At 42.8% G+C, this 24,032-nt stretch overlaps 1 protein-coding gene and 1 long non-coding RNA gene across 3 annotated transcripts in view; one reads left to right on the top strand and one right to left on the bottom strand.

The window, feature by feature from the left end:
- LOC141131845 (uncharacterized) overlaps positions 1 to 24,032 on the bottom strand; it is a 67,754-nt gene that overhangs the window by 2,776 nt on the left and 40,946 nt on the right. The gene's annotated exons all lie outside the window — the stretch shown is intronic.
- The window catches only part of PTPN12 (protein tyrosine phosphatase non-receptor type 12), a 121,675-nt gene that overhangs the window by 71,596 nt on the left and 26,047 nt on the right, over positions 1 to 24,032 (top strand). For both annotated transcript variants that reach the window (XM_073619592.1, XM_073619593.1), the window contains exons 8-12: positions 4,876 to 5,018; positions 6,232 to 6,298; positions 6,381 to 6,458; positions 15,065 to 15,160; positions 17,774 to 17,856. In XM_073619592.1, the coding sequence (XP_073475693.1) occupies positions 4,876 to 5,018; positions 6,232 to 6,298; positions 6,381 to 6,458; positions 15,065 to 15,160; positions 17,774 to 17,856 (467 nt within the window). The remainder of the gene's footprint in view (positions 1 to 4,875; positions 5,019 to 6,231; positions 6,299 to 6,380; positions 6,459 to 15,064; positions 15,161 to 17,773; positions 17,857 to 24,032) is intronic.

Genomic DNA, 24,032 nt, shown 5'->3' with positions numbered 1-24,032 from the left:
ACCAGTGTCTCTCTCTAGCTTAGGATATTAGAAAAGCACCATACATATATCTATGTATCAATAAGGCTATTTAGATTATTAAACAATGTGTGTGTAAAAAAAAAAAAAAATATATATATATATATATATATGCTTACTATGAGCTTAATATAGACACACAATCACATGCATGATAGGGTGGTGCACATAAGATTGAGCAAGGAAGTAATGGTAGACACACGCAAGGGTTATAGGTATATTCTGTAACGGCGGTGTGTGTGAGCAAGCGTCACTGTGTTTTGTTAAGATAGGCACAAATGTCAAATATCCAAAGGGGAAGGAGACTATTTGCTCTGGTAGACGGTAACCTAAAGACTAGAGAGAAAAAGGGATTAGTAGTATTGATTGTAATGCCAAACGTCCAAAAAAAAGAGGAGAAAAGTATGCTGAAAGTAGCAGGCTGGTTTTACCTTTTCGTAGAGTAAGAAGGACATGAAATAAATAATAAGGGGATGCCGCCACGTGTGGGAGTAGCATGGCCTAACTGGCTGGGTTAAAACGGCATAAAAATAATATATAATTTAAAAAAATATAAATTAAGAGATTGAAAAAAAAAATGCAAATTTAATACAATACCCTAAAGCTATTAAACTCTTAATGCCGATTAACAAATGCCGGTGCACAACTTGATTGACTTCCTAATTGTAGGAAATGAACAGCCTATAAATTTTATAGATAAGCCCTGCAGCCTTAAATCCCTTCCACTGCAAGTGTTTGTATATGTGAGCACAGAATTGCAGCGCAGCTGTCTTACAGAAACTAACCGGTATTTGAACAGGAACTTCAGTGGGGAAAACAGCCTCCCTTCCATACATTAATGCAAACGACAAATTTTGTGGTGGTTTGCATTTTTGACTGCAAAGGAAATTAATGTAGCTTCCAAATACATATCCCAATTCTCCTGCTTGTCATTGACCAGTTTCATTAGAGCTCTAGAGTGACAAAAAAAGGGTTACTTAACACCACATTTACAGCTCTCTAGAAAACAGTCATGTGACGAGCCCCATACTCAAGAGAAGTATGTCCTACGCATAACCATCACTTGCATGTTAAAGATAAAATTAGCCCATCCAGTCAGTCACTTGTCAAGACATCAGTGTAGGATAGTAAGAAACCGAAAACACGGTTTATTCAAACACAGGTACAAAGATATACACTCAGGGTACAATCACCCTTCTTTGAATGATGACACTGGGAGGGGTAAACTACATTCAGTAACAAGAGACACAGGTATATGCAAACTTTCAACAGTAGACAGTGTTTTCGTTTTATGAAGGGCTGCAGGAGAAATTCCCCCCCCAAATAGTAATGAGAGCACATATCAGTGTGTATGTGTGTGTGTGTGTGTGTGTGTGTATATGTATGTATATGTATGTGTATATATGTATATATATATATATATATATATATATATATATATATATATATATATATATATATATATATATATATATATATATATATATATATATATATATATATATATATATATATAATGTGTGTGTGTATGTATATATATATATATATGTGTGTATATATATATATATATCTCCATATCTCCCCTATAGGTGTAGTTGTATTTGCCTTCCTACAACAGAACTGTGTGTTTTATATGTACTGTGCGCATGACAACACACCTGCAACTTCCAACATCCTGGACAACACACATCCAGATCCGCCCCGCAACTCGCCCAGATGCGCCCTACACATCTCAGCCATTGTGTCTCCCCAAAATCCACCCCCCAATACATGTCCGCCCCTGAAAGCTGTATACATCCATCCATCCCGCCAATACATGTCCACTGTATACATCCATCCCTCCCACCAATACATGTCCGCTGTGTACATCCATCCACATCTCAGCCACTGTGTCCCCCCCCCCCCCCCCACATGTCTCCCATTTTGTACAATACACATGTCCTCCACACATCTCAGCTATTGTGTTGTCGTCCCCCCACCTTAAAACATGGCAGCCATTTTGTGCAGTACACATCCTCTCCTCAACACATGTCAGCCACTCATCCCCCCCAAAATCCACCCCCCAATACATGTCCGACTTTGAAAGCTGTATACATCCATCCATAATACAGGTCCGCTGTATACATTCATCCATCCATCCCGCCAGTAGATGTCCGCTGTATACATACATCCATCCCGCCAATACATATCCGCTGTATACATCCATCCCACCAATACATGTCCGCTCTATACATACCCTGTACACACCCAGCCCTGAAGGGGTTAAAGGGCTTGTAAAGGTTCACGGGTTTTCACCTTAATGCATCTTATGCATTAAGGTGAAAAAACATCTGACAATACTGGCCCCTCCTGCCCCGCCATTTTACTTACCTGAGCCTGTTCACCTGCTGCACTTGCCCCCGATTTCCTCTTCGCCGCTCAGCCTGGCCGTTGATTGGATAGAGTGGATGGATTGAAAGCAGCGCAGCCATTGGCTTGCGCTGCTGTTAATCACATCCAATGACGCGGCGTGCCGGGGGCGGGGCCAAGTGATACATTCAGCGACTATAGCTGCCGACTCTATCACGGGAACGTGCCTGCAAGAACTAAACACCATGCGAGAGAGCTCGCATGAAGGTGTTTAGTTCTTGCGGGGAGGAGCTGAGACAGCCGCCGAGGGGCCACTCTGTGGAAAACGAGCTGCACAGTGGAGGTAAGTATAACATGTTTGTTTTTTGTTTTTTTTTTTTGTTTTTTTAAAAATTACCTTTTACAACCCCTTTAAGATACAAGCATAATAGAACTGTACTTGCTAAACTATGTGCAAATTAGAGGGTCATGCAACGAAGCTGCATCAAAATCGGCACTGATACTGTGGCAAATGGCTTGTGTTAGCTAGCTAAATACGACCTGCAAACCCACCCAACATAGAAAAACCTGCCCTTCAGTTGACTAAACACGCCCCGCAAGCTCCCAGGAAGAATAGCAGAAAAAGTTTTTTAGTTTTGCAGCACCGGTCATCTTTAAAAATTCCGCCCCCATCTTTGCAGCACTGCCCATAATTTATAAATCCACCCCCGACATGAACAAACCCGCCCTCACTGACTTGAACATGTCTTGGGAGCGCGAGGCACAATCTGACAGAAACATTTCTTCCGTCGGCTATTGTGCGCAGGCGCCGTCACAACAGCTGATCGTAAAATGTGCTGTTTGGTATGGCGCATGCTCCGTTCGTCCCGGGCACTTCTCGATAGAACACTGGCCGGTCAGAGCTGAACAGAGACCAAATCATCTCTGATCGCCTCTGTGGCCTTGGAGGACCAGAGCAACATCATGACGTCTAGAGTGGAAGTAAACCATATATTTTTTTTTTTTTTTCCACTAATGATCAAAAAATGTTTTTGATCCTTGCTTTTTAAGGTAAAGGAGGGATTTGGGATCTTTTGACCCCAGATCCCTGCATAAACAGGACCTGTAATCCTTCCTATTACATTTATATTACAAGAGATGTTTACATTCCATGTAATCAGAATAAAGTGATCTAAAAAAATTAAGAGGCAGTGTAAAAGTGCCCCCATCTCTTTGTGCTTACACAGAAGCGATCTCATGTGTAAACGGTGTTTGCACCACACATGAGGTATCACGGCAAGAGTAATCCTAGCGCTGCACCTCCTCTGTAACTCTAAATAGGTGACCTGTAAAACATTTTAAAGCGTTGACTATGGAGATTTTTAAGTATCATTGTTGCGTAAGCATGTGCAATTTTAAAGCTTGACATGTTTGGTATCTTTTTACTCGGTGTAACATCTTTCGCATTTTACAAAAAAATTGGAGTATATATTGTGCTTGTGTGTGGTTTTTTTTTTTTTTTTTTTTTTTTTTTTTTTTTCTCAAAATGTTTGAAAAACCGCTGCGCAAATACTGTGTGATATAAAAAAAAAACTGCAACGATCACCATTTTATTCCCTACTGTCTCTGCTAAAAAAAAATATAATATCTTTAGGTGTTCTAAGTAATTTTCTAGCAAAAAATACTGATTTTAAACTTCTAAGCAAAAAGTGCCAGAAAAGGCCTGGTCTTCAAGTGGTTAAAGGGGGCTTCCAGATTCTGATAGGTCACCTCCCTCCACCAATGAGCCAGTGTTGTGGGGAAGAGGCTCTTGTCATCAACTTGGGGACAAGGTCCTTTGCCAGGGAGGGTCCCAAAGTAAGTTACTCACACAAGCAGGGATTCACATTTCTGGAGGGCGTTCTGTACACCATCTGCTTGTCGCAGTTTTGTTTTTTTTTATACTGTATTTTTCCAATGAAAGTGATGTTACCCTTTAACTTCAGGGAAAAGTAGAATTCTCTTGCAGTGGAACCCACCTTCACCATCCCCTCCCCTAAAACACACTGAAATGGTTAAATGCTCTTCTATGCCTAGGGTACCAATGAAAATTAGTTTCTTACCTTACCTCTGTGGACAGCCATACATAGTGCAAATTTCACGGCCTTACTCCTGCAAACTCCACACTATGAAAGCCTCCCACAGCCTTTTTCCTAGGCACTCTGACAGCTGCAGATACAATGCAGGGCCAATAGTTCTGTATGTGTTGATAGAAAGTGACTTCCAACAAGCCTCAGTGAGCAGCCAGTTAGTGCCTTTGCCACACACCGATGCCAACACCATATCTTGGAAGTGTCCTGGAAGAAGTTGGACATTTCGTCACCATACATGGATAGATCTATGATAGAGTAACCTGTAAAATAGTCCCAAGAACTCACCGGGCTCTTTCCACAATGTTAATGTGTGTTAGGTAAAGCCTTTTCTCCCCTGTTCTTCTAATGAAATACCTTTTTTATTATACCGTAATAATATACATGACTTTATTTCCAGGAGACACGAAAAATTCAGCAGTTTCATTATGTGAACTGGCCAGATCATGATGTTCCGTCGTCTTTTGATTCTATCTTGGATATGATTAGTTTAATGAGAGACTATCAAGCTCATGAAGATGTCCCCTTATGTGTACATTGCAGGTAGGTGAGCATGACCGAGGGTTGCAAATGGTTGTGACTGAAAAAAATGTTTACTACATTTAAAACAAACTACATACGTGCTTTATTCTTAAACTGGATGGGGGGGGGGGGATTTTGACGTATTGACAGCCAATATCTTCTGCTGGATCTTAGGTTTCAGGAATATACAACTGTTTGTTTAAAAGGAACCTGTCATAAGAAAAATATGGGCGCTACGATTGTGGTCCTTGGCAAAAGTGCTGGTTTTCTAGAATTATGCCTTCTGCTGACTTAGCCTGGAACAAGTATACTGCCATGGATCAAGAAAATCTTATTCTTAGTCTGTCATTACAAGGACCAATCATTATCTGTTGTGGTAATGCTAAATTTTATGATGCAGTAAGGCATACTGTGCCGTAAGGCTGCCCATTCAGTTTGAATGGGCTGGCAGTGCACCTTAATGCACTAAATATTGGACAATTTACTCTGTGTGTGTTTTTTTTTTTTTTTTTTTTTTTTTTTTGTTTTCTTTCTAATATACAGTAGAGCACTGCAAAACATTGCATGTGCATTGCAGTGGCGTTGACAACTACTACAATGGTGCAATCGAGTACTGTGCAAAATGAATGTCACCTCACTGTGTACTGCAATGTCCATGCAGTAAAACACACTTTACTTTTTTCTGCAATGCAAAGAGCTGATTTGGCACTTCCATGCTGAATCCAGAGGGTCTCTATGCCGTTTAAAGCTGTAGTTAACCGCCGGCGGTGGTTTATTTTATAACCTGCAAGGCAAAGTTATAATGTGCTAGTTTGCATTGCATACTAGCACATTATGTGAGACTTGCCTTAGAACTAAGCCCTTTCAACGGCGAGCTGTCACCTTCAATCCTCACTCTTCTTCCTTCCGGGTTTGTGGACTCCAGCTGTGTGACTGGCCGGAGCCGTGATGACGCCGTTTACGGCACAGGACTCTGAAGGAGCCGTCGAAATGTTTTGGCTCTCATAGAGGAGACTACAGCATTTTTCTAAGTTTGTGTACTACCTATTGGTATATGATAGTTAAACTAGTAAAAGTTAATGTATTCTTTTTAGGGATTGCTATGGGTTTGTCTACTTTGTACAGCATTATTGCTGTTTACACTTGATTATTTTAAGGTGTTTAGGTCAGCTTTACCCAGTGCACATAGGAGACACATACGAGTGTACTTTTTTATTTTTCTATTCTCATGCAGTGCTGGCTGTGGAAGGACGGGGGCTATCTGTGCAATAGATTATACATGGAATTTGCTTAAAGCTCGGGTAAGCGTCACAACTTGACTTTGATTATTTTGGAGATTTTATTGTATCAAACAAGACATTTACTAGGTTTTATTCATTTTAGAGAATACCTGCCGAGTTCAATGTGTTTAGTCTAATTCAAGAAATGAGGACACAGCGACATTCAGCAGTCCAAACCAAGGTATAAAATTTAAGTGATGCATTTTTATCAGCCTTTGTGATAAATGTAAATTGGTATGTCTTGTAAATGATTGCTGCAAAAAAAGTTATTTGTCGAATGATCAAAAAAACCTAAACGGGTATATCCAGGCTAAGGTAGACTTCTGTAGTCATTGAATATTTTTACACTGACCAGAAAAGACAGTTGGGTAGAAGCTGTCACTTTTATCTATACTGTGTGTGTGTATGTAGAAGGGGGGAAATTAAAAAAAAAAAAAAAAAAAATATATATATATATATATATATATATATATATATCTACACACCCCTGTTAAAATGTCAGGTTTCTGTCATGTAAAAAGAATGATACAAAGATAAATCCTTTCAGAACTTTTTTCCACATTTTTAATTTGACCTATATTTTGTACAACTCAGTTGAACAACAAACGTAAATCTTTGAGGCGGAGGGAAGTAAAAAATATAATATGGTCGCATAAGTGTGCACACCCTTAAACTAATGATTTTGTTGAAGCACCTTTTGATTTTATTACAGCACTCAGTCTTTTTGGGTAGTAGTCTATCAGCATGGCACTTCTTGGCTTCTTTGCAAAAACACTCCAAAGCTGTCAGATTGTGAGGGCATCTCCAGTACACAGCTCTCTTCAGATCACCCCACAGATTTGCAATCGGATTCAGTTCTGGGCTCTGGCTGGGCCATTCCAAAACTTTATTCTTCTGGTGAAGCCATTCCTTCGTTGATTTGGATGTATGCTTTGGGTCATTGTTCCTCTTCATGTTCAGCTTTCAAGCAGAAGCCTGAAGATTTTGTGCCAATATTGAGTGGTAATTGGAAATGTTCATAATTCCCTCTACCTTGACTAGGGCCCCTGTTCCAGCTGAAGAAAAACTGCCCCAAAGCCTGATGCTGCCACCACTATGCTTTTACAGTGGGTATGGTATTCTTTTGATGATGTGCAGTGTTTTTGCGACAAACCTTTCTTTTGTAATTATGGCCAAAAAGTTCAACCTTGGTTTCATCAAACCAGAACACATTTTCCCACATGCTTTTGGGAGACTTCAGATGTGTTTTTGCAAAGTTTAGCCGGGCTTGGATGTTTTTTTTCCATTAGAGAAGGCTTCCTATGGGTAGGCCACTCTACCCAAAGCCCAGACATATAAAGAATAAAATAATGATGGCAGGTGTGAATGAATGTGATTGCTTAATTCTGAATACAGCTACATCCCAAGTTTATAATAAGAGGGTGTGCATGCAACCACATTATTTTAGTTTTTTATTTCTACTCACCCCCCCCCAAAAGATTTCCGTTTGTTGTTCAGTCTTGTTGGTCAACTGAGTTGTACAGTTTATAGGTCACATTAAAGGTGGAAAAAGTTCTGAAAATATTTATATTTGTCTTTTTTTTTTTTTTTTTTTTTTTTTTTTTTTTTTTTTATGGTACATCACAGAAATCTATCTGTCTAGCCATGTGACAGGAAGTGAAGGGAAATCTCCCCAATGGTGGACAGAGATGGCAAAAGAGAAAACCTGACAGAGTTGTTAAAATCCTCCCTTACTCCCTTGGTGGAAAATGGCAAGCTGGGTACAGCAGCAAAAGGGTTAAAATTTTTTAAGCAAGTAGTCCATTGTGTAAGCAATTATGGTAGAGATCAAACTTACTGCCACCTGCTGGCTGCAAGCATATGACCTATTGAATTGAATTGATATGCAGTATTTCATATTTACCAGCTTTGTTTTCTCGTTGATTGAGGCAGTGTTTCTCAACCTTTCCAGTCAAGGCACCCTTTAAAATTATGCACAATCTCTAGAGGAGCCCCGTTCTAAAATGTAAAAAGACTAAACTGATAGTTTCACATAGCGCAGCAACATTCACACATGTAGGGCACCCAACGATAGAGACCGGCTAGTATTCCAGTGTTTCTGGCTCCTGACATCCTCCTGTTCAACTGATGACGTAATTGGTTGTTAGGGCCCTGGTGGCTCAAAGGTTGTACTAGTGCACAGTGAAAACCTGTGGCTTTGCCAAGGCTCCCCTGAAGGCTCCCTGGTTGAAAAAATGCTGGATTCAGGGACGCCGTATTAAGACTAGTGAGTTATTGTGGTGCCTAAAGGAAGATGTGGACACTAGAAAACAAAGCCTCCCTATTCCCAGCATGCTTAAGTTTTTTTGCTAGTGTCCTGGAAGGATGGGAGCATTTTCTCTGCTGGTTTGTTTTTCTGCTTTCAAGATCACGATTCTTTCATTCAAGATTCTATTATACACTGCTTGAGCTGGTCTTTATGTGCAGCTATCCAAATCAGTTTATCCTTGGCAATTGATCTGTAGTTGTATGGAGTGTATTGGTAGGCGCAATGCACTTAGGACCGGAGTTTTGGAACCGCCTCTAGCGTCACCCTCTGTTTGAAAAATCACTTTGTAGGTAGAATGAGCACCAGGAGCTTCTTTGTGAATGTGACTATTGGGTGCCATCATTATCCTGTTATTTTCTGTTGGCTTACCTTGGAAAGAGGTATGCTGGGGGATTAAGTATTTACACAACCCCTAACTTATGGAATGTCACTTGCACACTTTTTACCATTCAGCCCTTTGGTTGGAGTCTGTCCGTCAGTTTCACAAACAAGATTGTGTGCAATACCCCCCACCATTGGGTCCATAAGATGTACGAACCTGGCGGCGAAAGGGTTAAAGTGTTGAGCCTTTTTATGAAAAACTGCCAGCCACTCTATTAAAGGCTGGCATACCACACTGTGTAAATCGCTTATAAAAACGACCATTCTAAATGGCTGTTTAGCGCGGTCTTCATGCCGGTCATGTGACTTGCAGCTGCTTTTCAGCTCCGATACAAGGCTACTGCAGGAGGGATCGTGATCTCCCTCTGATGTCAGCCTGGGAGATTACGTGGTTGCTCGGCTCCTCCCGCAGAAGCCCTGTCTCAGAGCTGTAAAGCGGCTGCGAGTCACGTGACTGGCCTGAAGACAGCTCCAAATAGCTATTTAGAATGCTCCTTCTTTTTTTTTTTTTTTTTAAGGATTTACACAGTGTGGTAATAGGCTGGCAGTGACAATTTTAGTTTTGGCGGGGGGGAGGAGCAGAGACAGTGCACTGACAGGCAGGAAGGAGGGGTTGAGAGGAGAGCAGGGCAGCATACGACAGGGGACGCACTCTGACCACGGTGATCAGGGCTAAGTAGCCCTGGTTATCGTGGTCAGTATAGAGGGGCATACAGGAAGTGACAGGTTCAGGGAGGTTTTTTTTCTTTACAGTTTAGAGGGGGGCAGATTACACAGCACTGCTGTTTAATTTGCTTTAGAGGACCAGGATGTGTACATTTTTGTTAACCCAAAAAAAAAAAACTTTATTAAGGACCAGCCTCGTAAGGAGATTTTGGTGTTTACAAGTTTAAAACAGTTTTTTTTTTTTTTTTTTTGCTAGAAAATTACTTAGAACCCCCAAACATTATATATTGTGTTTTTTTTTTTTTTTTTTTCTAACACCCTAGAGAATAAAATGGCGGTCATTGCAGTACTTTTTTTCACACCACATTTCACTTTTTTGAATAAAAAAAGAAGACAACAGTAAAGTTAGCCCAATTTTTTTTTTTTATATCGTGAAAGATAATGTTACGCCAAGTAAATTGATACCCAACATGTCATGCTTCAAAATTACGCCCGCTCGTGGAATGGCGTCAAACGTTTACCCTTAAAAATCTCCATAGGCGATGTTTAAAAAATTCTACAGGTTGCGTGTTTTGAGTTAGAGGAGGTCTAGGGCTAGAATTATTGCTCTCGCTCTAACGATTGCGGCGATACCTCACATGTGTAGTTTGACCACTGTTTTCATATGCGGGCACTACTCACATATGCGTTCGCTTCTGCGCGCATACGTGGGTCACTTTTATTCCTATTACAAGGAATGTAAACATCCCTTGTAATAGAAAAAAAGCATGACAGGTCCTCTTAAATATGAGATCTGGGGTCAAAAAGTCCTCAGATCTCATATTTGGACTTAAATGCAATAAAAAAAAATGTCATTTGAAAAAATGACTTTTAAATAATGGCCCTTTAAGACTTATGGGCGGAAGTGACGTTATGACATTGCTTCCACCCTGCTATGGTATGGAGATGGGTGGGGGCCATCTTTCCCCCTCACTCGTTCCATACCTGGCCACGGACAGGTCCCGATCTCCTCCGCCGCTGCCGACGGCTCTGGTAAGCTGCGGGGGGAGGGGGGTTGCATCTTTCCCGCCGCCGATAACAGTGATCTCGTGGCGAATCCGCCACAGAGACCACCATTATCGTAAACACGACTGGCTCCTGAAGAGATGGATACCTCGGTTGTGGCAGTAGCTGCTGCCGTTACCGAGATGTCCATCTTTAAAGTGCCGACGTATATGTATAGGAGGCGGTTGGCAAGTGGTTAAGCATCGGTTTTCCAGATTTGCAAGGCTGCCACCTGGTCGTCTGCTTACGCGTTCTCTAAAGCTGGCCATAGATGATTTGTAAGTTGGTCAGTTCTACAGGGATCTGAAAAATTTCGATCCATTTATTCCTGTTTGAGAGGAGTCAATCTTATGATCAACTTTTAAATGAGACTGTCCGTGTATTTTTGTTTGATTAGAGCTTGCAGTCAATCTGCTGCAGCATTTATCAGTGAATCCTGACAGTGGAGGAGTCCCGCTGTCCAAATAAAATAGCACAGTAGAGGGGATTCCTTCAATTTTTTTTTTTTTATATATCTATCTATCTCTCTCTATCTATCCATCTCTATCTCTATCTATCCATCTCTATCTCTATCTCTATCTATCTATCTATCTATCTATCTATCTATCTATCTATCTATCTATCTATCTATCTATCTATCTATCTATCTATCTATCTATCTCTAATTAAAATTACCTTCTGTACACAAATGATGTACGGGATGCCCCCCAGAAATGTAATTTCCTGCTTGTGTGATTGACTCACTGATTTTCCCAGACGTCTGCACTAAGAAACAAATCAGATTTTGGGCATCCTCACATCCTCTGCAACAAACATTCAGTTTTGGTGAGATACTCCTGAAGAGTTAAACACCTCTAAAGGGATTCAGACCCTGCTACTTTCCTTTATTAGAACCCTGCAAGTGCAGCAGCTTAACAATAATTAAAAAGTCACTCTTAATTTCTTTAGCATAGAAAAAGGAAAAAATCTGCAACAAAGTTTGTTAAAAGTCCCTTCACTGTACATTGATCACACGGAAGGGAATTTTATGTATTTTTGTTCTCATCAAAAGTTTAGTTATTCTTTGTTTTACCAAGTGGATGTTTAGGCTTCATCTGATGGCAGCTCTTTGAGCAGCAGGCAGCCTCAAGTTCTGTTGTTGTGGTATGGGTCTGTTAGTGTTTTGCTAATAACGCAATATGCGGATAAAATGAATCTGACTCCAATTTAATTAAATGGTGAGAGGGCTCAACCAATAGTAAGGTGTTAACGATTCATCGGTTAGGACGGGATACCTCCAAAGCAAATAAATCACTGGAATATATCAAAGGTGGTTGGGATAAAGAGATATTCCAAGAAAGCAATAAGGAGAATCCACCACGGTATATCATTGAAAATATGTAACAAGCTTTATTGATCTTTAAATAGTATGTTAAAACCCACTAAAAAAAAATTACAGAAATAACATTAATGTGGAGTAGTTTTCCCAAATACCGAACAATAAAAAGAAACACACACTTACAAGTGGACAACTTTGTCACAAAATGGCTCCAGAACATAAAACCACACGCACACCCAGTACACAATGTTATTCTATGGTACTGCTGTGGTATTAAGTGTATATATGTATATATAATTTGTGTGTGTATATGTGTATGTATGTATATGTGTGTATGTGTGTGTGTGTGTGTGTGTATGTATGTGTGTATGTATGTATGTGTAGAGAGAGAGAGAGAGAGAGAGAGAGAGAGAGAGAGAGAGTGTCGTGACATTCGTGACTAGATATCCATTAAATATTGGGACCAGTGTCCATTAGTTGTTGGAAAGCCTGGAGAGTTGATAAATTAAAGTTGAAGCAAAAAGATATGATAGTATTTGTATACTGATCGAATGTAATGCATTAGTAATTGTAGGCTGTTCGAATGTAATGCATAGTCCCGGATCTAAGGTACAGTAGTAGTAATGGGCTGATTGAATGTTATGCATGGATGAGCGTCCCGGATCTGAGACGGGGCAAACACAAAATGAGATGAACAAGTCCTTTTAAGCACAGTTATTCATGCAATACTGCAAATATACTTAGCCACAATAACACAGCTGATAGGTGCACGGTATATTTAAGTATATCTCAGTGTTCATTTCATTGGTGAGGGGGTATGGGAAGGGACGGCAAGCACATGATACAGCCCGGAGGCTCTCACCACTGCGTTGTAGTGTCTAAGGCCGTCTCCATTCGGTCCGATCCGTACTTCCCCAGGAATCACTGAGATGAAGGTGAATGCTACTGCATTAGTTGAAATTTGAAAAGTCCCTGTGCAAAGCTGTGCTGGCGTGATCCATAGTGTCCTGTGCATAGGAATTGTCGACCAGCTGACCGGGAACTGAACTACGGTGGCTCGTGAGTTCAAAAATCAGCAGCACACTTGTCCATAGAAAGCAAAGGAAGATGACAGTGCGGCAAAAGCCACACACACAGTTGCTGGGGCGTATGGCAGATCATGAGGCTAGTCTGGCGCTACCTCTGTCGATGCATTTCGCACACACAACCGTGCGCTTTTTCAATTTGCTAATAACGCCCCTCAGTTGGACTGCTTTTAGATAACCCAATAGTCTCTGTATATTGGAGAAAGGAAATTACATTTTTGTAATTACTGTAAATCCATTTATTGGGGATGGAGGGCATAGGTCCCACCCATTTGTGTCTGTGATCTTGCTCTTACCGTTGGGTTTCCACAAAACTGGGGCATACTGGGAGTAGAAGGGGGATATACCAGGCTGGTCAATATGTTGGTAGTGTCCATATCTACAGTATCTCACAAAAGTGAGCACACCCCTCACTTTTTTGTATATGTTTTATTATATCTTTTCATGTGACAACACTGAAGAAATTACACTTTGCTACAATGTAAAATAGTGAGTGTACAGCTTGTATAACAGTGTAAATTTTCTGTCCCCTCAAAATCACTCAACACACAGCCATTAATGTCTAAGCCACTGGCAACAAAAGTGAGTACACCCTTAAGTGAAAATGTCCACATTGGGCCCAGTTAGCCATTTTCCCTCCCAGTGTCATGTGACTCATTAGTGTTACAAGGTCTCAGGTGTGAATGGGGAGCAGGTGTGTTAAATTTGGTGTGTTTGCTCTCACTCTCTCATACTGATCACTGGAAGTTCAACATGACACCTCATGGCAAAGAACTGAGTGCACGTTCTCAGTGTCCTATCCAGAGGTTATCTTTGGGAAATAGACATATGAGTGCCTCCAGCATTGCTGCAGAGGTTGAAGGTGTTGGGGGGTCAGCCTATCCATTCTCAGACCATATGTGCACACTGCATGACTGTCGTCCCAGAAGGAAGCATCTGCTAAAGATGATACACAAAGCCTGCAAACCGTTTGCTGAAGACAAGCGGACTAAGGACATGGTTTACTGGAACCATGTCCTGTGGTCTAATGAGACTAAGATAAACTTATTTGGTTCAGATGGTGTCAAGCATGTGTGGCGGCAACCAGGTGAGGAGTACAAAGACATGACAGTCAAGCATGGTGGTGGGAGTGTCATGGTCTGGGGCTGCGTAAGTGCTGCCGGCACTGGGGAGCTACAGTTTATTGAGGGAACCGTGAATGCCAACATGTACTGTGACATACTGACGCAGAGCAATGATCCCCTCCCTTCGGAGACTGGGTGGCAGGGCAGTATTCCAACATAACTCCAAACACCCCCCCAAGGCAACCACTGCCTTGCTAAAGAAGCTGAGGGTAAAGGTGATAAACTGGCCAAGTATGTCTCCAGACCTAAAACCTATTGAGCATCTGTGCGGCATCCTCAAACGGAAGGTGGAGGAGCACAAGGTCTCTAACATCCACCAGCTCTGTGATGTCATCATGGAGGAGAGGAAGAGGACTCCAGTGGCAACCTGTGAAGCTCTGGTGAACTCCATCCCCAAGAGTGTTAAGGCAGTGCTGGAAAATAATAGTGGCCACACAAAATATTGACACTTTGGGCCCATTGGACATTTTCACTTAGGGGTGTACTCACTTTTGCTGCCAGCGGTTTAGACATTAATGGCTGTGTGAGTTATTTTAAGGGGACAGCAAATATACACTGTTCAAGCTGTACACTCACTACTTTACATTGTAGCAAAGTGTCATTTCTTCAGTGTTGTCAAATGAAAAGATATAATAAAATGTTTACAAAAATATGAGGGGTGTACTCACTTTTGTGAGATATAGGATCTGTAGGCATCAGTGTAATACAATGAGTCCTGTGTCCCTCAAGACAGTGCAGTATTACAAGAACAAAAAATAAGCACAAAATTTCAATTGTTTAGTTCTATTTAGAATGGTTTATCCTTTTAAACACTTTTTTTTTGTGAGTTTTTGTTAAGTCGTGTTATTTTTTTGTTTTCAGGAGCAGTATGAACTTGTACATCGTGCTATAGCTCAGCTATTTGAAAAGCAGCTTCAGCTGTATGAGAATGAGTCCAGGAAGATAGTGGATGGATTGGTATGTAAAGCTTTCTGTTATTGAAAGCACCAATTGCTAAAAGGTTGTGTTATGTTTATAATGCAACAATGGTACACCGGTGCCATGCTTTTCATACATGTTGTCGTCTTTCATTCAGCTTGTAAGCCTCTGCAATATAAAAAGAATTTACACCGGTTTTTATTTACGGAGCTGAATAATGTAGCTGCATTGTTTTCAGTAGAGGCATTCGCACAGGTGCATAGAAATGCACTGTCTTGAGATCCATTACATGAAATCCAAATATCTGTCAAGACATGCATATAAACGTATGCCGCTGGAATAAAAAGGACCGTTTTTATGTATTTAAAAATGTATCTCTTCTGATCATTACTCAGGAACTTTTGATCCTTACCTTTTTTTGATCAGTTTATTTTTATTGCTGTTACAGAATCCATAGAACATTCCATGGTACTCTTATTCAAACCTGATCCAAATAGAGCTAAAGGCAAATGGACATTTTTATAGTAGAATTCCTTTAGGGGTCTATAATCAAGATTAGCAAAATAACTTTTTTTATTTAATCACACTTTGCCCTGTTTCACAATTTAAAATGTTACCTACAGTACTGTGCAAATTCGTTGGGACAAGCATGTAAGCGCTGTTCAAGACTTTTTATATTGGGTCTATGCAAGTTCAACCTTGCTGCAGATTGATTTCCCCATGTCTAAACTTGTTTGAGAAGCTGCCCTCCTGTTTTTCACTCTTTTTCTGTCTGAATTGATGTTTCTCGCAGTGAGGATGTGATTGAAGTTAGTTCACTATATTCATTAATATTTTATTTTTATACCGATTGTAGATATATAGATGGTTATCAAGTAGTAATTTCAGATGAAACCCCGTTTTTATGTTCATGGATACAGGTCAAACTTCAGCTCTTGCCTGGAGATCCTCTTTGAACTGACCACATCCAGCAAGCCCCTAAGAACCCACCTAAAGTCATGTTTTGTGAGCGTTTTACTGCTTCTGGACCAGAAACGCTTCACCCCATTGAAAGCATGATGGACAGTAATAAGTATGTAGGTGTTCTGAAAGCAAAACTGACCCGATACTAAATAGGTGGTTTCCTTATTGAGGCACCATGTTTCAGCAAGACATAGCTCCCTGCCACAATTCCAAGTTGGCTAAAGACTTTTTTCCCCAACAAAAATTCAAGGAATTGCCAGGAAATTCACCAGACTTAAAGCGTAGCTCCGCACCCCACTGCCAAAAAATTAATTCAGCAGCCACAAATATTGTTGCTGCTGACTTTTAATATTGGGACACTTACCTGTCCAGGGATCCTGGACTTACCTGTCCAGGGATTCCACGATGTCGGCACCTCAGCCAATTTTTCAATCTTTTCGGCTCTCAAGTGTTGCCGCCGCCATTCCTTGTAAGGGCAACCTTCAGTGAAGCATTGTGGCCACACAGCCGGTTCCCTACTGCACAAAGCATGCTGCCCTTTCTGAATGGCCCGGCAGCGGTGGAAGGAGGGGGGGGTGAACTTCCTGGGGACCACGCCGCGGCGAGGTCTCCCGGAAGTGAGGAAGGGTACCTGTCAAAAACAAGTACCCGCTCCCCCCTCCCCTCCAAAAGGTGACAAATGTGGCAGCGGAGGGGGGAGTAAGCAAACCAGCGGAACTTCTCCTTTTGCGTGGAGCACCACTTTAAACCTGATAGAGAACCTGGAACATTGTGAAGGCTTACATAAGAAAGATAAATGCTCCCATAAAGGTGGCTTGTATAAAAAAAAAAAAAAAAATGATAGAAAGTGTTCAAGTGTGGTTTAGGGACCCTGAAGTGAATGATCTGTGTGAAAAATTAGTTGCATCAATAAGGGTAAGGGAGGTAATTTAAGCTAAGAGAGGCCATATCAATTACTGACAGTAAATTAATTTTTTTCAAAATTTGAAATTAATTGTAGTTTTCTGTTTGTCCCAATCAATTTGCACAGTGCTGTACTTTGTCACCTGTGTATAGTTGTGAAAATGTGACAAATAAAATGACTCAACCTTGATGAAGGTTTGCTTTGCCACATATCCTCCACTGGTGGAGTGGTGAAAATTTTGTAGAAATGTTTTGCTATTTTGTATGTACAGTATGTATGTGTAAGAGTCTTCCCTAAATAGCCTTTTAATAAAAAAAATACTAGGGATGCACTGATTTATCGGCAAAAAATAGTTATAAGGGTTTTGCAGATAGAAAGAAGGGAAAAAAAAAAAGTTGCCGTTTTTAATGGCATGCTGTGTCCCATCGACATCAATGCAAAATGGCATCCTATTGACTTTGATGCAAATTCACGTCCCATGACTTCAATGCAAAAACGCCAGCCACATTAATTTAATTTAAATTTAAATTTTTTTTTTTTATATATAAACTGTCTGTTTTAGGCCAAGTGCATCCTGAATTTTTCGGTTTTAACACTGGACCACTAAATAATACACATCAGTGATTCCCTAGAAAAGATCTAAATAGTGATGATTTTTTTTATAACAATTGCCCTTTTTTTTTTTTTTTTTTTTTTTTTTTTTTTGATATAACGTCATTAAGTTGTGTGTGTGTGTTGTGGATCTGTGAATGGTGCTGTTACTACCAAACATCTGCTGTTGGCAGGATGAAAATACAGACAGCCAACCTGTTTGCACAGAAAGCGAGAAAATGGACTCCCCACCACCAAAGCCACCACGGATAAGGAGGTAAGCGTCTGAATCTGTCATAAGCAATGCATTGGACTTATTCCATGGGCAAGAATCCATTAGATTTTCATGATTGCAGTTTTGTTATGAATGTGGCTGGACTTTTTTAGCTCAATGCAGGGAGACTTTTAAACCATGAATTTTAATATAGTTGCAAGAGTTGTTGGTGTAAATGAACATGCTTACAGAAGGATATACCGTATTTATCGGCGTATAACACGCACCGGCGTGTAACACGCACCCCAATTTAAGAGGCAAGTTTCAGGGAAACTTTTTTTTTTTTTTTTTTTAAATAAACCATGGTAGAGATAAAAATAGAGAACAAAATAAAATAAAAATAAGGACTTAATATTGATATGTCCCACCCAAGGAGATGAGTGCCCTTACCTTGCCCTTTTGTTGTCTATGGCACTGCATAGCACCCTCTGCATGGGGTCTGCACTGTAGAAGCTCTGGCTGTCAGGATGCCATAGATGGAGTTCAGGCGACTTGGATGCCGGCACTGACAGGGTTAATCAGGAAGCCCGGTGTCCAGTCTCAGCCAGACTTCATCTCCACCACATTCTTGTTATCCTCCCACGGGCTGGCAGGGGCTGAGGGGAGGCCGGGAGCACTGTTCCGGGCTGAGCATGCAGCAGGCATCCCGGAGTGATCAGTACTGGCTCCTTCCCTTCACGCTGTAGAGCCTGCAAATTCCTGCTGTATTCTTGTCCAGAGCTCTGCTGATATCCTGCAGAGGTTACAGAGCCGGTGCTTCTATAACAAAACGTGTCATCTATGAAGAAGGCAGAGGCTAGGAGTTTCCCCGTTCCGTATCCAGGAACGCACTGTGTGATCAGGACATCGCTGGACGCAGGGGAGCGAGCGGAGTGCCGAGCGGCTCGGTGATTTCCGACGGTAGTTATGTTCCTCCACAGACATGCTTAATATAGGAATTGGGTTACGATGGCTGAAGGCCATTTTCTCCAAGCGTCTTCCAGGACAGCCCATGAGACCTTGGGCTCCTCCTACCAGGACAGGAAACACATCACCCCCACCAGATAAAAGGGCTGTCCTCCAGGCCCATGTCAGTTATTTGTGTTTCCTCCGGACGGGGGGTAACATGTTCATGGAACCTGCTCCCATAGGCCTTATAAGCAGGGGCTTTGTATGGCTTTTTTCTGGGGCATATCACTTACCTCTTCCTCTGCCAGAAGCAGCACACCGCTGGGGAGGTTGGCTGTGTTGCTGTTCTCTGTCCTCAGTGCCTGGAGAGGGCCAGGACCGGTGTGAGGTCGTGCCCCTAGCGCAGTGCATTGCACTCTAGCTCAGCTGAGCTTCGGTTGTCCTTCCCTGCCGACAGCCTGGCTGATCTGAGCAAGGAATGGAGGAAGCCGCAGCGTTCGAGGGGGCGGAGCTATTGCGCTCCAAGCTGGCCCACAGGAAGTGCCTGGAGAGGGTTACTTCCGGGGCATATGACGACATCATCGGGCGCCGGAGACGAGGTTCCAGTCTTCATAAACGGCGCGAACAGAGAACGCTGGCTGCTGGTGTTTCTTGGTGTTAAGCAGCCAGGCTGTGGATGACCAAGAGGGGCAGAATGGATCCTCCTGCAGTACCTGCACAGGCAGCGGATGCAGTTCCCAACACCAGCACCTCACAGGTAAGCCTGGGGTGTTCTGTCACCACCTTACTATCCCTGTGAGTGTTCCCTCCCCCTCCCCCCTCTGTAGTAGTGGGTGTAAGGGGACACATTTCCTCCCTCCTGCACGTGGTGTTACGGAGTGATTGTGTGGCTTTAATTACATTGTGGGTCATTTATTTTGTCTTGCAGACCAGGACTCAGGACAAGGCCCAAGCGCAGCCACTTAAAAGGAAATTTGTGCGGTTTGCGCAAACAAATTAAGCTCCTCATGGAGCAAAGCAGTTTGTCGCACCTGTATAGAAGGCCTAGTAAAGGATGACCCAGTTGCCTCTTGCCAGAAGATGCTTACTTCTGTTAGGGATGAGCTTGGTCCACCTTTAGTTCCTTTTAGAACGCTTATTGACAAGCTCCAGACTCCAGCAGAGAGTCCGTCTTCACTGAAGGCGTCAGTAAGCACTCCGCAGCAGGCAGAGAGTGAAGACTCTGAGGTCAGATCTACCCGTTCTTCTCTGGAAGAATCAGGGTCAGATACAGAGCCCAGAGATAAAGAATCCACTCGAGGCTCAAGATTTAAGTTATCTGTTGAGGATGTAGATGACTTATTAAAGGCTATCTATACTACCCTTGAATTAAAAGAGGAAGAGGTTCAGTTATCCAAACATGATCTTATGTATAAAGGATTACATAAGAGAAAATCAAGAGTGTTTCCAGTTCATAGTTCTTTGGTTGATACTATTAAACTGGAATGGGATAATCCTGAGAGAAAACCATTCTTCTCCAGTAACCTGAAAAGGAGGTTTCCTTTTGATGAGGACACTGCGCAGCCATGGAATGAGAATCCCAAGTTAGACGCACCTCTTTCAAAAGTTTCAAAAAACTCGGACCTGGCGTTTGATGATATGGGTACGCTTAAGGATCCGATGGACAAGAGGGGGGATATCCTTCTCCACAGAGCCTGGGACTCAGCAGTTGGAAACCTGAAACCAGCTTTGGCTTCCACTTGTGTGGCCAGAAATCTGGAGGTTTGGTTGACTCAGATTCAGTCACATCTGTCAGCAGGTACCTCCAGAGAGCAAATTTTAAAGTCTTTTCCTCTCCTATTTCAGGCAGTGGGTTTTTTGGCAGATTCTTCCGCTGAGTCGGTAAGAATGTCAGCCAGGACTTCGGCTCTAGTGAACTCGGCCAGGAGAAGCCTTTGGCTTAAGACCTGGTCAGGGGACTCGGCCTCCAAGTTGCGCCTTTGTGGCCTTCCTTTAACTGGCGATCATTTATTTGGCCCAGGTCTACAGGAGGCACTGGAACGCACGGCTGATAAGAAAAAGGCGTTTCCAGAGAAAAAGAGTTCAGACAGCCAGAAAATTTTTTCGTGGCCAAAACAGGCAACAGAGTCCTAGAGAAAAGGACAGCAGGCCGAAAAAGCATTGGACTGGGCACAAAGGCAGAGGCAAAGGGGGAGTGCTATTTAACCCTCCTCAACAGCCCGCCAAGCCGCAGTGACTTGTGTTCCCCGGTGGGAGGGAGATTGAGGGCCTTCATCCCACAGTGGGCAGCAGTCACTCTGAGCCCCTTCGTCCTGGACCTAGTGACCAACGGGTACAGGCTGGAGTTTGTTAACCAACCACCAGAACGTTTGGTCACATTTCCTCCACAAGATCAGATACAAGCATTTCCGTATGGAGACAGTTTTTACAATCAAAAACCTACTATACCCAAACTGCTTTATGGCCACGTTGGACTTAAGGGATGCTTATCTTCACATCCCTATCCATCCAGCCTTCCAAAAGTTTTTGAGATTGGCAGTGAAGACTGGTATGGGGACCCGACATTTTCAATTTCAGGCCCTCCCCTTCGGTCTTTCCTCAGCCCCACGCATCTTTACGAAGGTGTTGGGGGAAGTGCTGGCTCCTCTAAGATTAAAGGCAATAACGGTTATCCCTTACTTAGACGACCTCCTGATAGTGGCTGTTGGAAGATCTCCAGGCTGTACAGGACTTCTTACAGTCCCTAGGCTGGCTAATAAACAAAGAAAAATCGTCCTTGATTCCGGCCCAGAAAGTAACTTATCTGGGTTACGATTTTTGCTCCGTGAACCAAAAAGTTTTTCTTTCTCAGGAGAAGATTACCAAAGTGTTCCAGACTATGTCTACATTGCAGACCAACCAGTCGGTCTCTCTGAGACAGGTGTCGAGGGCAGTGGGTCTTATGACCTCATGTTTTCCCGCAGTACCATGGGCGAGACTCCGTCAGCGTCCGTTACAAAGGTTTCTTTTAAGAAACTGGGACGGGGACGTAAGGTCCCTGGAGTCAAGGATCTGGCTTCCCGACAGGATAAAAAGAAGCCTGTGGTGGTGGAGAGCTGGTCAGCACCTAGCAGGAGGTCTCCCATGGTCCTTTCCCATTTCCCGAAGGATTACCACGGATGCGAGTTCCTGGGGATGGGGGGCCCACCTCAGCAATGCAGTAGCACAAGGAGAGTGGTCCCCAGAGGAGGCAAGGGCCTCATCCAATCAAAGAGAGCTGCTTGCAGTCCAGAGAGCCCTCCAGTCTTTTCAGATGGAGATCAGGGGTCACAACCTCCAAATCCTGTCAGACAATATAGCGACAGTCGTGTATATCAACAAGCAGGGAGGCACGAGAAGCCGGAGGCTTCAGTCCATTGCCCAGGAGATCCTTTCATGGGCAGAGGGGAATCTAGCCTCCATTTCTGCTGTACACCTGAAGGGGAAAAACAATTGCCTGGCAGATTATCTCAGCCGTCACAGGATAGACCGAGACAACTGGTCCCTTCATCCCGAAGTCTTTGCAGACCTCACCAAGAGATGGGGTTATCCGGTAGCGGATTTGTTCGCAAACCGAAACAACCGCAAGACGGAGATATTCTTTTCCATGAACCCGGCAGACCAAGCCTTGGGGATCGATGCTCTGGCGAACCCGTGGCCTCCAGGCCTATGTTATGCCTTTCCGCCAATCGGGCTGATTCCAGATGTCCTCCGGAAGTTTCGGCTGGAAGAGACAGATCTGATTCTAATTGCCCCGTTTTGGCCCAAGAGGCCATGGTTTTCCCTGCTACAGTCTCTGGTTTCAGAGCCTCCGTGGAGTCTTCCGAAAAGGGAAGACCTATTATTGCAGGGTCCAGTATCACACCCTCAGGTGGTTTCCTTAAACTTGACGGCCTGGTATCTGAAGAAAAGATACTGAGCGCCCAAGGGTTCTCTGACAAAGTAGTCAGGACTCTCGTTAATTGCAGGAAGCCAGTTACTAGAGCCATATATTCCAAAGTTTGGAAAAGGTTTAACTCATGGTTATCTGAAAATGATAGATTAACTCATGATATTCCGTCTATTTTGGAATTTTTCCAAGAGGGTGTCGACAAAGGTCTTTCTGTTAGTACCTTAAAGGTACAGGCAGCAGCTATTAGTGTGTTCCTCCAGTTTTCTCTCCTGGAAAATCTCACTATAGCCAGATTTTTCAAATCTATCTCTAGGGCCAGACCAGTAGTAGTGAGAAGTTGTCCAACGTGGGATCTGTCCCTAGTACTTGAAACTCTGGTAGAATTTCCGTTTGAACCTCTGGAAAGTATGTCAGTTAAGTTACTTACATTAAAAACTGTGTTCCTTATAGCTGTTACCTCAGCTCGTAGGGTAAGTGAGTTGCAGGCCCTATCAGTTAGGGAGCCCTTCCTCGCGATTTTTGAGGATCGAGTTGTGTTACGAACCGATCCAGGTTTTTTGCCCAAGGTGGCAAGTACATTCCACCGATCTCAAAACATTGTATTGCCAACCTTTTGTAGTTCGCCACAGGGTGACTTAGAAAGAAAATTTTGTTTTCTAGATGTAAGAAGGATTCTCTTGGTCTATCTTGAGGTCACGAAGACCTTTAGGAAAACTGATGCCTTGTTTGTCCTCTTTTCTGGAGTTCACAAGGGGAATAGTGCATCTAAAGCCACATTGGCTAGATGGATAAAGCAAGCCATCTTGGAAGCTTACAAAATTAGGGAGGTCCCTACACCTTTTGTTACTGCGCACTCAACTAGAGCCTTGTCTACGTCTTGGGCTGAGAGGGCTGGTGCCTCACCGGAACAAATTTGCAGGGCTGCCACTTGGTCCAGTTACTCGACCTTCATTAAACATTATCGCCTGGATCTCCTATCAGCTCAGGAGCAGGCGTTTGGTCGTAAGGTCCTTCAGGCAGTTGTCCCTCCCTAGACTGGTAAGTTCTGGCTCATCGTCTCATGGGCTGTCCTGGAAGACGCTTGGAGAAAAGCTGAGTTAGACTTACCGGTAACTCCTTTTCTGAGAGTCTTCCAGGACAGCCGGATTCCCACCCGGTATTGTCTGAAGTTATGTGTATTATGCATATGTTTTGCAGGGTCCTACGGTTCTTGAAAATACTGACATGGGCCTGGAGGACCGCCCTTTTATCTGGTGGGGGTGACGTGTTTCCTGTCCTGGTAGGAGGAGCCCAAGGTCTCATGGGCTGTCCTGGAAGACTCTCAGAAAAGGAGTTACCGGTAAGTCTAACTCAGCTTTTTTTTAATTTGTTGACTTCAAAT

This window comes from Aquarana catesbeiana, linkage group LG03 (genome assembly GCF_042186555.1).
Source record: "Aquarana catesbeiana isolate 2022-GZ linkage group LG03, ASM4218655v1, whole genome shotgun sequence".
Classification (NCBI taxonomy): Eukaryota; Metazoa; Chordata; class Amphibia; order Anura; family Ranidae; genus Aquarana; species Aquarana catesbeiana.
This window is presented reverse-complemented; position numbering and strand designations above follow the sequence as displayed.